This window comes from Capricornis sumatraensis, chromosome 10, assembly GCF_032405125.1.
Source record: "Capricornis sumatraensis isolate serow.1 chromosome 10, serow.2, whole genome shotgun sequence".
NCBI classification, from domain to species: domain Eukaryota; kingdom Metazoa; phylum Chordata; class Mammalia; order Artiodactyla; family Bovidae; genus Capricornis; species Capricornis sumatraensis.
Genome location: NC_091078.1, coordinates 21,087,003 through 21,101,595, shown reverse-complemented (window position 1 = coordinate 21,101,595; position 14,593 = coordinate 21,087,003). Strand labels below are relative to the sequence as shown.

At 38.3% G+C, this 14,593-nt stretch overlaps 1 protein-coding gene across 2 annotated transcripts in view; it reads right to left on the bottom strand.

Annotated features, from left to right (window-relative positions):
* Positions 1–2,404: 2,404 nt before the first annotated feature.
* Positions 2,405–14,593, bottom strand: part of DNAJC12 (DnaJ heat shock protein family (Hsp40) member C12) — a 61,247-nt gene continuing 49,058 nt past the window's right edge. For both annotated transcript variants that reach the window (XM_068982123.1, XM_068982122.1), the window contains exons 5-6: positions 10,275–10,479; positions 2,405–2,916 (exon numbers count right to left, since the gene is read on the bottom strand). In XM_068982123.1, the coding sequence (XP_068838224.1) occupies positions 2,822–2,916; positions 10,275–10,479 (300 nt within the window). In that variant the 3' untranslated portion in view covers positions 2,405–2,821. The remainder of the gene's footprint in view (positions 2,917–10,274; positions 10,480–14,593) is intronic.

The window sequence follows — 14,593 nt, the reverse complement described above, 5'->3', positions numbered from 1 at the left end:
GGGTAGCCTATCCCTTCTCCGGCAGATCTTCCCAACCCAGGAATCGAACCAAGGTCTCCTGCATTGCAGGTGGATTCTTTACCAACTGAGCTATCAGGGAAGCCCCAATTGCTAGTACATATCACATAATAATTTTCTCAAGAAATATGTGCCTCATTCATTCACTCATTCAATATCAAATATAAGAGAAACTAATTATCTTTTCCATTTGGAGATGACTTATGAGCTTAATCACTTTCATGTAAAATTATCTTTTCATAATCATTTTGCTATGCCATGAATTCAAGCCATAATTCAGTAATAAGTGGCTTTGAAAATGTGCTGTTACACATACATACAATTGTGATTCTGCTGGACACACTGGGGAATTCAAACAAATTACTGAGGAAAGTTGTCCTGTTTTCTTCTTACTTTTTATTCAAAGAGAAACACTCTTTCTTTTGATTGTATTATCAAAGTATAGTCACCTCCCTTTTTAAGTCTTGAGTTCAGGAGAGTTCTTAACTGTTTTAATGTGAAAGATCTCCTACTAAGTTAGATGGAATCAAGTAAATAAAGTGCTTAGCACAAGGCTGACCTATCCGAAATCCCTATTCAAGTGGCGCTATTTCTTTAGAGGATATTTCTTATTTAGAGGCTTCAAATGGGAGAGGAAAGTAAACAAGAGCTAATGCTCAGTCTTATCAACAGTTGGGAAATATGTCTGTGACAAAAGCAGAGCAGACTGGGGGAATGAGAATGTTTTTCCCCTCCAAAAGTCACTAAAAGTCATCAGTGCTGTAAATCAGACAGTCTAAGGGAAAAAAAGAGGAAAAAATTAAAACCCTGATTCTTTAGATTCAAAAATTCAGTTGTTCAATCTGGTATTTATTCGAGTGCCTACTTGGGCTAGGCAGGCATTATGACAGGCAACTATAGTCCAAAAACTCATTTTATTAATTTAACATGCAACCTCTTTTGAATTTACTTTCTGTTTTTGAAATAAACTTTGTAGACATGATAACAATGCCAAAATACATTTTACTAAAGTGGTAAAATGTTGATAGAAATTATTATTTAAATGGCTGGCCCTGATTTTTGGATTTGGCAAAACAACAAAACTTCAAATAATATTAAGGGAACCAATACAGGGTTGTATTTGTTTTAAAAAAATTTTTTTCATCTATGTTAGCTACTGAATTATGTTCCCTTAAAATTCATTTATTGAAGTCCCTGCTCCCAGTAGCTCAGAATGTAACCTTATTTGGAGATGAGCTCTTTAAAGGGATGAAGTTAAAAGATGCTTTTAGGCATCCTTTCGAATATGGGGTCCTAATCGAATATGACTGATGCTCATAAGAAGAAAGGCCTTTGTGAGAATAAAGCAGCCATCTGCTAGGCAAGGAGAGAGGCCTCAAACGAAACCAAATATGCATACACCTTGACCTTGGATTTCTAACCTCCAGAACCCTGAGAATTATTGTTTAAGCCACCCAGTCTGTCGTATTTTGTTATGGCATCCCAACAAACCCATACAATCTACTATGACACTATTTCATAATAGGAAAGCACATTTTAAATCACAAAGGTAGGAAGGACATAATTTCTGAATTATTTTACTTTAAAAAAAATCTTCCTATATTATTTTTTTTCACTTTGCTATAGAACAGTGAAAATTCTGTTTTGGACAAGGAACTCCTGCTCTAAAATCATTTTTATTCTTAATTTTTCATTCACTTCTTTCCACAATAAAAAGTAACCATCAACTACACTCATGAAAAACCTAGTAATTCCAACCTAAAAAGGACATATTACGTCATAGGTCCATTTTCATAGTTAGAATATAGTTTATAAATGTATCACCTGCTATATAATAAAAGAACTCTTGTGAAAACATTTTCTCAAATGAATAATGTTTTAAATTTATAATTATTAAAATTGAAGTAGAAATACTTATTCAAATTATTTTCAAAATACAACTGAACTATAAATTCATTATGGGGACTTGCCTGGTGGTTCAGTGATTAAGAATCAGCCTTACAATGCAGGGGAGGCAAGTTCGATTCCTGGTCAGGGAACTAAGATCCCACATGCCTCAGAGCAACTAAGCCCAAGCACCACAACTAGAGAGCCCGTCTGCCGCAACTAGAGAATCTGAGTGCTGCAACAAAAGATCTCTCATGATGCAACTAAGGCCCAATGTGTGTGCGTGATCAGTCACTTCAATCGTGTCCAACTCTGCAACCCCATGGACTGTAGCCTGCCAGGTTCCTCTGCCCATGGAATTCTCCAGCCAAGAATACTGGAGTAAGTTGCCATTCCCTTCTTCAAGGGATAAGGTCTGATCCAGCCAAATAAATAAATTTTTTAAATAAAAAATTCATTATGAACTTTGGAAAGATTATTTATTTCATTCAATATACATAAGTAATTTCACATTTCAAGTTCAGAGTCACAAAACATTTCTTGTATATCCAGCACTAATAACGATCATGGAACATCAATGAAATATTTAACAACAGGGATTGATTTTTAATAGATATCTATAAATAACATTAACAGGAAAATACACATAATACAATCTACTCTGGATCTAAGGGCCTTAATTTACTTCAATATTGAAAGAAATTAGTCTGGAAATTTTCTCATTTAAAAAACACATTGAGAGAATGGGTTCAAGGATGGAGGAATGATTTGGTACTCAGCAATTCACAAATATGACATTTTTAAGATCTGAAGAAAGACTGCAAGTTGGCAGCACAAGAAATGATCTCTCTTCTCTCTCTCTCTCTCTCTCTCTCTTTCTTTCTTTTTTCTCTCTCCTCTATGGAACAGGGATATTTCATATTTCATAGTTTCTGAATTTCCTCAGGAGTTCTGAAGGAGCATCCCCAGACCAGCGGAAACGAAGGTGCCAACAGTTCACGTCTGCAAAACCTGTAGAAGAGAGAAGGGGATATTTTAAAATCAAAGGTGGGAAAAGTCAAGCTTATCATAGTAAAATAGCTTGTTCATAAGATTTCAAGCAATAAATGAAATGTAAGGGTAAGTCTTTGGTGTCAGTTTTTAGTATCTTACACAAATGGACAAACAGACTTTTGAATCTTTATGAACAGGAATTGGTTTATATGGATGAGAGGACTTCACATGTTTAAATGCTTAAAAATAAAAGGATATTTATAGATGCTTCCAGTGGTAGGAATTTTGACAATTCATCTGCAAAGAAATTGAAAACTACTTTCAAAGAGCTGCCAAAAGTAAAAGGTCAATGGAAAGAATCCCTGGAAATACAAATAATTTATTTAACAATAGTAAGACTGTTTTCTTCTAATAAACAACTTTGTTGAAAACTAGAAAAAAGGTCATGTTCATTCTCTACTAGAGGAAGGGTCAGTTCAGTTCAGTTCAGTCACTCAGTCGTGTCCGACTCTTTGTGACCCCATGAATTGCAGTACACCAGGCCTCTCTGTCCATCACCAACTCCTGGAGTTCACTCAAACTCATGTCCAGCAAGTCGGTGATGCCATCCAGCCATCTCATCCTCTGTCGTCCCCTTCTCCTCCTGCCCCCAATCCCTCCCAGCATCAGAGTCTTTTCCAATGAGTCAACTCTTCGCATGAGGTGGCCAAAGTACTGGAGTTTCAGCTTTAGCATCATTCCTTCCAAAGAACACCCAGGACTGATCTCCTTTAGAATGGACTGGTTGGATCTCCTTGCAGTCCAAGGGACTCTCAAGAGTCTTCTCGAGCACCACAATTCAAAAGCATCAATTCTTTGGTGCTCAGCCTTCTTCGCAATCCAGCTCTCACATTGATACATGACTACTGGAAAAACCATAGCCTTGACTAGATGGACCTTAGTTGGCAAAGTAATGTCTCTGCTTTTCAATATGCTATCTAGGTTGGTCATAACGTTTCTTCCAAGGAGTAAGCGTCTTTTAATTTCATGGCTGCAATCACCATCTGCAGTGATTTGGGAGCCCAAAAAAATAAAGTCTGACACTGTTTCCACTGTTTCCCCATCCATTTCCCATGAAGTGATGAGACCAGATGCCATGATCTTGGTTTTCTGAATGTTGAGCTTTAAGCCAACTTTTTCACTCTCTTTCACTTTCCTCAAGAGGCTTTTTAGTTCCTCTTCACTTTCTGCCATAAGGGTGGTGTCATCTGCATATCTGAGGTTATTGATATTTCTCCTGGCAATCTTGATTCCAGCCTGTGCTTCTTCCAGCCCAGCGTTTCTCATGATGTATGTACTCTGCATATAAGTTAAATAAGCAGGGTGACAATATACAGCCTTGATGTACTCCTTTTCTATTTGGAACCAGTCTGTTGTTCCATGTCCAGTTCTAACTGTTGCTTCCTGACCTGCATATAGGTTTCTCAAGAGGCAGGTCAGGTGGTCTGGTATTCCCATCTCTTTCAGGAAGGGTAAATTGGCAAATTTCTTCTAGCAAAATTCTTCTAGCAGGTAATTTGGCAATATTTATCAAACTCATTAAAATGTATAAACCTTTAAACCAATAATTCTTACTTCTAGAAATTTATCTTAATGAAATAATCATGATGTGCCCAAGGGTTTAACTATAAGGATGTTTATTGTGATACCATCTATAAATGTTTCAAAGAAACAATCTAAATCTTCAGTAACATAAAATTGGTTAAAAGGTTTTGATATAGTCATTAACAATTTTTTAATATTTATCATTATAGAAAAATGTTCATAATATATTGCTAAGTAACTAGTAGTTAGGAAATAATTTCAACAGCATGATCTCATTCATAAATTCATTATTTACATGGGTATTTATATAAAAGCTTTTTTAAGTCTACAAGGAATTACCCCTAAATGTTGATAGTAGCTATTCCTGAACAGTTGCAATACATGATTTTCATTCTTAATACTCTTTTTCTGTCCATCTGTATTTTCTTACTTTTCTACAATGAACAAGTATGCTTTATATTATTTTTTATGTTTAAAATACTGCCAATAAAACACAGGTTACAGAATAATACATAAAATATAGAATTATAAATAATACATACTTCACTGATATTTAAAATATTATCTAAAAATATCTAGTAGGAAAAATATACACAGAATAGTTGACAGTGATTATCCCAGGAAAATAGGACCTGCACTTTCTTTACAATTATCAGAGAAAAAAATCTGAAGAATGTCCATTTGGGGGAAAAGGCAAAAAGAAAATTGTTTCCAACAACCTGTAATTGAAACACACAAAAAAAATATGTACAGTGATATCCTTTTCATCTTAAGTATACTAACATATCTTAAAAATATACCAAAATAGCAATAATAAATATTTCCCTAAGTGGTAAGACTGCAAGTTATTGTATTTTGTTCCTTTTGCTTGACCGTATTTTCCTCACATTTCTACACTAAATATGTGTTATTTTGGGAATTTAAAAAAAGATATTTTCACATTTGGGTTACCCTAGAAATAGACCTCAGACAAGAATTTGAATGCAAGTGGCTAATCTGGGAGGTGATCCCAAGAGGCCCTGATAGGGAAGTAGGGAAAGGAGCCAAGTCTATAAAAGGTACATTTTCAGGAAGTTACTACTCTGGACAACTAGGATTTGATCCCCTGGGGAGCCCTGGGAGACAATACTAAAAAAAAAAAAAAAAATCAAGACTTGTTCCACTTGCGGGGTGAAGGTGTTGGAGAACTTACCCTCCCACTCACATTCATTATCTGACGGCTACATCCACAGGGTGTTTACTCCCTGGCACTTAACTGTCCGCTCACTTGCTGCCAAACCAGATTCACTGCCAGTGAAAGCCCTCTGGTGGGAGCCGTATGGTTGGCAATGCCTGGGAAGGCAGATGCCCAGAAGATATGTTGGCACATCAACAGCATCTGCTATGTTTGATTTTTTTTTTTTTTACTCCAGGATGTTATGCAATACTATTTGATTCTAGAACTGTATTTATCAGAAGGCACATTTATTGCATATTTAAATGAAAATAAAGTAAACATTAGATTGTCTCTTATGCGGGTTTTCAGATGCTGCGCTCCTTTTTTTCCTGGTTGCAATGAAGAGCTGGAAATGATGGGGGCTGTTTGATGGATGTTTATGACGGAAGAGGCATCAAAAGGCAAACTTCAAAGTAAATACCAAGCACTGCTTGAGGAAATCAACAAAAATGCTGAAAAGTTATGTGGGAAGCCACTTGGGGCTTGGTAAAGCTGACATGAATAATATTTCTTAAATGCTGACATTATAAAAATTTTCATTGCAGTCAAATGAAATTATAAATAAGCATGTAACTGTACTTTGGCATATGAAAACCCAACTTTAAGGCACTACTCAGAACAGCCAATAATCTCTTAAATAACGTTAAGAAAATACTGGTATATGCAGCCTTCAGCGAAATTTCCTAATTCTTATTCTTCAGTAGTAGCTTTCAGAACAGTGATCCTCTCCCCCTCTCACCCCCTTCACTTCCTTCCTTAACCATAGTATAATATACTTCATGATGTGAGGGTATCAAAACTGGCATCACAACTTGTTCAGAGTCAATTACAATATATCTACACTATGAAATATTTATCAGTTGTTAAAACCAGTGAGTTCATTCTAAATATAAGAGTCTAAGGAGAAACCCCATAGTAATAAAAGCTAACACTAAAAAAACACTGGCCATGTACCAGGTCTAAATAGTTTACATATGTTATTTACTTCTCAAAAAGACCTTATAAGGTAGACACTAATATTTTAACCATTATAGAGAGATAAGAAGATATAAATACAGAGAGGTTAATTTGCTTGCCCAAGGTCACATAACTCAGCAGTGGAAAAAGCCAGGCTCTGGTTACAGAGTCTGTACTCTTAGTCACTGTATGACAGAGAGGAATGTGCACAGTATAACCCTCACGAACGAACATATGCTTATGCATGCCTTTGTTAACATAGAGAACCAGTGTAGAAGGAGACACACCGGGCATTTGCACTATTTACTTCAGGAAGTAGAAGCAGAGAAGGATGAGACACTAGGGTAGACACTAAGTTATTGTCTATGTATGCTTCTTTGAATTTTTAATTTTTTTTTTCTTTTTTGGCTGCACTGCTTGAGATGTGGGACCTTAATTCCTGGACCAGGGATCAGACCTGAGCTCCCTGCCCCCTGGAAATGGGGAGTCTTAACCACTGGACCACCAGGGATGTCCTGATTCTTTGAATTTTCAATGATAAGCTCATATTACTTTGAGGCTTTTAAATATCTAAATAACTTTTTTAAAAGAAAGAGAAAATTTTATAGAATCTAATGAAAGGGATTTGAGTGTGGCCTTAGTGTGAGGCTCTGACATGATCAACCCCCTCAATTCTAGTGAACTCAGAATAGGCCTGAATCTGAAATAAAAAGTCACAAGGAGGGCCTAGAGAGGTTCAGGAAGCACAGATCTGAACATTCCAAGGATAAATGGGAAGCAGTCACGTGTTTACCTGTATATGCAAACTGTGGTGGATGGGTGGGTGTTTATATGTGTATGTTTCCCTGAAACACTTCTTGGGACATCTGGCCTTCTGCTTTGATCTGTTTGTTATATTATAACCATTGCCAGTTATGAGGCTGATGCAATCAACTGCAGGCTCTATGAAAGGATCTCTTGGAAAACCAGCAGAGGCACCTGAATGAAGCACTAAAAATCTTTATTCCCACCAAGAAATAAGCATGTAAAAATTCTCACCAAAAAGAGTTTAGAAGAGACTATTTCTAGAAAGACTGTAGTTCACTGTAACCTATCTATCTAATTACCTTCTTTTTTATAAGAAGATTTTGAGGACATTCAGGAAACTTCTACTGAAAGACTAGGGACTTCCCTGGCAGTCCAGTGACTAAGACTTTGCCTTCTGATGCAGGGTGTGTGGGTTTGATCCTTGGTGGGGGAGCTAAGATCCCATATGGCCAAAAATCCAAAGCATAAAACAGAAGCAATATTGTACCTAAAGGCTAAATTCTACTGGGGTGTTGAGGGTAGTTAGAGTCTGGATACATAACACACCTATACAAGATAAACAGTGGGCAGATAGACAAAGAAATCATAACCATAGCTAACAATTGCCCAGGGCCCGCTATAGGCAAATCACTGTCCTAAGCATTTTGCATGGATCACCTCATTTAATCCTCTTGGTAACTCTATAAGAAGGTACCACTTAGATCTCTGTTTTGTAGATGAAGAAACTAAAGTGTAAAGGAGTTAAATAACTTTCACTTCATTTCACTTCAGTCACTCAGTCATGTCCGACTCTTTGCGACCCCATGAACTGCAGCACGCCCGGCCTCCCTGTCCATCACCAACTCCCGGAGTTTACCCAAACCCATATCCATTGAGTCGGTGATACCATCCAACCATCTCATCCTCTGTCCTGCCCTCTCTCCTCCTGCCCTCAATCTTTCCCAGCATCAGGGTCTTTTCAAATGAGTCAGCTCTTCGCATCAGGTGGCCAAAGATTAGAGTTTCAGCTTCAACATCAGTCCTTCCAATGAACACCCAGGACTGATCTCCTTTAGGATGGACTGGTTGGATCTCCTTGCAGTCCAAGGGACTCTCAAGAGTCTTCTCCAACACCACAGTTCAAAAGCATCAATTCTTCAGTGCTCAGCTTTTTTTATAGTCCAACTCTCACATCCGTACATGACTACTGGAAAAACCATAGCCTTGACTAGACAGGCCTTCGTTGACAAAGTGGTGTCTACTTTTTAATATACTATCTAGGTTGGTCATAATTTTCCTTCCAAGGAGTAGGCATCTTTTAATTTCATGGCTGCAATCACCATCTGCAGTGATTTGGGAGCCCCCCAAAATAAAGTCTGACACTGTTTCCACTGTTTCCCCATCTATTTCCCATGGAATGATGGGACCGGATGCCACGATCTTCGTTTTCTGAATGTTGAGCTTTAAGCCAACTTTTTCACTCTCCTCTTTCACTTTCATCAAGAGGCTCTTTAGTTCTTCTTCACTTTCTGCCATAAGGGTGGTGTCATCTACATATCTGAGGTTATTGATATTTCTCCCGGCAATCTTGATTCCAAGTAATATAAATAATAAATGGTAGAGCCAGAATGTGAGCTGACATGGTCTCCTTCGGTGTCTATTGCCAAGGACGTTGGGCCTCTGGATGCATGCATGGCTCTGGGCCTTTGGAGCACCACCTGGCACCCAACTTGGCCCTTGCTGCTTGAGCTCTTTCATGTGCGTCTGGATTTTTAGGGGCTTCCCTCGTGGCTCAGGCAGTAAAGAATCTGCCTGCAATGCAGGAGACCTGGGTTCAATCCCTGGGTTGGGAAGATCCCCTGGAGAAGGGCATGGCAACCCACTCCAGTATTCTTGCCTGCAGAATCCCTGGACAGAGGAGCCTACAGGGCTACAGTCCGTAGGGTCACAAAAAGTTGGACAACAACTGAAGAAACTTAGCATGGAATATGAACCCAGGTGGGTTAGCTTAGGAGCCAAGAGTTTAACCTTTGTAATACCCTGCTTCAGTGGACCTATATGTGGGTCAAATGTCTACAGAGCTACCTACAGATAGTGTATCTTCTGAGGATAGTGCAGTGCCTTAGAATGCAGACTCTGCAGTCAAACTGTCTCATCTCAGACCCCTTCCCTGCCACATACAAGCTGGATAACCTTGAGAAAATTATTCAGCCTCCCGAGGCTTCAGTTTTCTCATCTGTAAAATGAGAATAATACTTGTAATGAGGATTAAATAAATTAACTCATGTAAAATTAATATTAAATAATAGATTTTAAGTAATATATGCAAAGAACCGCACACAGTAAATACCCAATACAGGGATTTCACTGGTGGTCCAATGGTTAAGACTTTGCCTTCCAATGCATGGGGTGTGGGTTCAGTCCCTGGTTGGGGAGCTAAGATCCCACATGCCTCAAGGCCACAAAATCAAAACATAAAACAGAAACAATATTGTAACAAATTCAATAAAGACTTTAAAAATGGTCCCACATCAAAAAATCAAAAAAAAGTTTAAAAATAAGTAAATATATACATATATACCCAACACAAGCTAGCTAGTGTTTTTTCAGTAAAGCAGAAGATGATCCCAGAAATGTCTCAAGTTTTCGCTTGCAAGGAATGTGTTAAGGAATATATCTAGTTTCTGTGTTGATGCTAAGTATCTTTCAAGGTGCCAAAACAACATTTATAGTTGGTATTACTATGTAACTGGAAAGGTTGAGAATACATATGATATAAAACAGGTCTTTTAATTTCAGACCTCTGTTCTACAAAATACATGACATGACTTACCTGGAGAATCTGGATTTTGTGGGGAGAATGACTTCTCCACAGATTTAGATTCTTTCTGCTCCATTTTCTCTGTGGTTGAACCAAACTCCTCTTTCTTTATCTGTTTTTGCTCGTCCTGTTCCTCATTTTCAATTTTGTCAGTATGAGTCTGATCAGATTCTTCCAACATCAGATCCTTTTTTCCTCTGACAGCCCAGTGCATTGACTACATTAATTGAAAGCAGATGTATAATATAAAATCCATATTATATAGTCTCTATATTTAAAGTTCAATACATAGTAACATTAACCTACTATTATAATGCTGATTAACAAAATGTTAGACTTGACTATTAGCCAGATATTAATCAACAAATTCAGATATTAATTGATTAATCCTCACTGATTTGGAAAACTAAGAATATGAGGAGAAATTTGTATCCTAGTATAAAGGAAAGGGACCAGCATCAGAGAAATTAAAAGAATGATGTTTTTCCAGAAAATTAGCCATAAAATTACCATATGTCCAAGCAATTCAGTTCCTAGATACAAAGAATTGAAAACAGGCATTCAAAGAAAAACTTACACACAAATATTCATAGCAGTCATGGAAATAATCCAAATGTCCATCAATTCATTGGATAAACAAAAATGTGGCACATCCATGCAATGAAATACTACATTACCATAAGAAAGGAAGAAAGTACTACAATGTGGATAAACCTTATAAATATTATGCTTAGGAAAAGAAGTCAAACATAAGAAGCCACATTCTGTGTAATTCCAGAATAGGCACATTCATACAGATAGAAAGCAGATTAGTGGTTAGCAGAGGCCGGGTGAGAAGGGAGTAGGAAATGATTGCTAACAAGAACAGGGGTTTCCTTTGGGGGTGATGAAAAAGATCTCAAACTAGACAGTGATGATGGGTGAACAACTTTGGGAATGTACTTAGTGCCACTGAAACGTACACTTTAAAATGGTTAAATGGTAGGTTTTATGTGTATTTTACTACCAAAAAACAAAAAACTGGACTGTGTACCTTGAGCCATGCCAGAGATTAAACCTACTACTGTTGTGACCTTACTTCCAGCCATCATCAATCCAGAGCTGGCAAATATTAGAATTCTGGATTATACATCTTCTCTTTAAGAAAACTCATGGCACAAGCAGTTGTTGCTCAGTCACTCAGTCGTGTCCAACTTTTTGCGACCCCATGGACTGCAGCACGCCAGGTTTCTCTGTCCTTCTCCATCTCCTGGAGCTTGCTCAAACTCATGTCCATTGAGTCGGTGATGCCATCCAACCACCTCATCCTCTGTTGTCCCCTCCCCCTCCTGCCCTCAGTCTTTCCCAGCATCAAGGTCTTTTCTAATGAGTCAGGTCTTTGCATCAGTGACCAAAGTATTAGATCTTCAGTATCAGTCCTTTCAGTGAATATTCAAGGTTGATTTCCTTTAGGATTGACTGGTTTGACGCCCTTGCAGTCCAAGGGGCTCTCAAGAGTCTTCTCCAACACCACAGTTCAAAAGCATCAATTCTTAACTCTCACACCCATACATGACTACTGGAAAAAACCATTGGTTTGACCCTATGGACCTTTGTTGGCAAAGTAATGTCTCTGCTTTTTAATAAGCTGTCTAGGTTTATCATAGCTTTTCTTCCAAGAAGCAAGCATCTTTTAATTTCATGGCTGCAGTTACCATCTACAGTGATTTTGGAGCCCAAGAAAATTAAGTCTGTCACTGTTTCCATTGTTTCACCATCTATTTGCCATAAGGTGATGGGACTGGATGCCATGATCTTAGTTTTCTGAATGTTGAGTTTTAAGTTAGCTTTTTTACTCTCCTCTTTCACCTTCATCAAGAGGCTCTTGAGTCCCTCTTCACTTTCTGCCATAAGGGTGGTATCATCTGCATATCTGAGGTTATTGATATTTCTCCCTGCAATCTTGATTCCAGTTTGTGCTTTATCCAGCCAGGCATTTCACAATATGTACTCTGCATATAAGTTAAATAAGCTGGGTGACAAATACAGATTTGACGTACTCCTTTCCCAATTTTGAACCATTCTGTTGTTCCAGGTCTGGTTCTAACTGTTGCTTCTTGACCTGCATACATGTTTTGTTGGAGTTTTCTTTAAGGAAACTCATGGCACAAAGCAGGAAGTTAGTCAATATTTATTGTGAAATAGCTGTCCTAATTTTAAGTGAATTCACTTCAAGTCCAGTTACCATCAAATAACGAGAACTTTTAAAATATCTCTCCATTTGGTTTTTTTTAATGATATTATGGATTTCCCTCAGAGAAGGCAATGGCACCCCACTCCAGTATTCTTGCCTGGAAAATTTGATGGACGGAGGAGCCTGGTAGGCTGCAGTCCATAGGGTTGTGAAGAGTAGGACACGACTGAGCGACTTCACTTTCACTTTTCACTTTTATGCATTGGAGAAGGAAATGGCAACCCACTCCAGTGTTCTTGCCTGCAGAATCCCAGAGACGGGGGAGCCTGGTGGGCTGCTGTCTCTGGGGTCGCACAGGGTCAGACACGACTGAAGTGACTTAGCAGCAGCAGCAGCAGCATGGACTTCCCTAGTGGCTCAGACAGTAAAGCATCTGCCCACAATGCAGGAGACCCAGGTTCAATCCCTGGGTCGAGATCTCCTGGAGAAGGAAATGGCAACCCACTCCAGTATTCTTGCCTGGAAAATCCCATGGACGGAGGAGCCTGGTAGGGCTACAGTCCACGGGGTCACAAAGAATCAGACATGACTGAGTGACTTCACTTTCCTCTCATTCAATGATATAATTATTCTGGAGACTTCTTATGAATGTGCCTGTATACATTATGGAAGTTTTCTGAAAGAAAACACAAGAAACTACAATGGTAGCTTTCTGGGAGAGGGAAGTAGAACTGAGGTATGAAATAAAGGTGGACTCACTTTTTATTACATACCCTATTGTACTAGTTGTGTTTTTTTTTTAAGTGTTTTATTATTTTTTAAGTTACAGTTTTAAAAAATCAGGAACCATAAATCAAGTGTTGGGCATTCCCCCATTGACTTCTGGCTAAACTTTTATATTTTTAGACAAACACAAGATTCAGAACACTTGAAAACTCTCCCCAGAAACTCGATATCCTAGAATGGTGTCCGATATACTTGGTAGTGGTCCTTTGCCAAATAATTTAATTGTGTAATTTTTCCAGCCTAGCTCTGGCTACTGATGGTGATGTCAGGAGTGAAGAAAAAATGAAAAATGGATCTTCAAAATGGAGCAAAGGTAAGAGACAGTTACTTTTACCCATGCATGCTTTTGGACCCTTTTCACATATGTCTTATATATGTATTTCCTTCTCTCTTTTTTTTTGGCTGAGCTGCATGGCTTTCAAGATCTTTTTTCCTTGGCCAGGGATTGAACCTAGACCATGGCAGTGAAAGTGCCCAGTCCTAACCTTGGGACTTCCAGGGAACTCTCTGTATTTCCTATTAAGATGTTTAAAACTGGATGGATGAGTAGATAAATTAAAGGGAGAATAGATGAATACAGAGTAAGAAATAGAGAGAGTTTGCTGTATCAAGAATATTCAAGTAGAATAATTAGCTGTGGCATAAGCCAAAATAATAAACATAACTGTTTCTTGAAATCTCATCTGATACTGTGGGATGCTGTTCCTAAAGCACTACTGAACAGTAACCTCTGTTACTCAGAAACCCAAGAAAAACCCATAAGCCATGTATTGGGGCAAATTAAAACCATAGAATAAATTATTTTCCTAATAATGAGGATATTGTTTTCCTATACTAAAAGAAAAAAAGGATGAAAGCAAAGCAAGAGCACAAAGCAAAAACAAAAACATTGATTTTCTGAAGTCCAAGGCTTAGTGGACTACTCGGAAGTTGTGACATTTAAAAATTGTGCCAAAACTCACAGAAGGGGCCACTGCCTCTGCTACACACCCATCCCATGATGCAAGGGACATCAGGCTTTTCATCTGCAGTGCACCGAAGTCTGAACTCTCTCAAAATACTGCAGCTGCCAACTCCTTCCCAGAGCACCACTTTATTTGCCAGTTTGAACAAAGCAACATAGGGAGGCGGTGGCCCATTGCATGTGGGCTTGGCCATGTTTGGTCACCCAAGCAACGTGAAGGGGATGGGGCGGGGAAGGAGCAGGGATCATCAGGATCTTACAGAGCTTAGAGTGATACCATAATTTCTTACCACTTGTCTCAGGAGCACTAACACTGACCACATAGACAGGAACCAGGAGAAGCACCTCATCAGAAAAAAGGGAAAGTACAACCTGGTAAAATGCTTCCTTGGAATCTTAAATAAATCT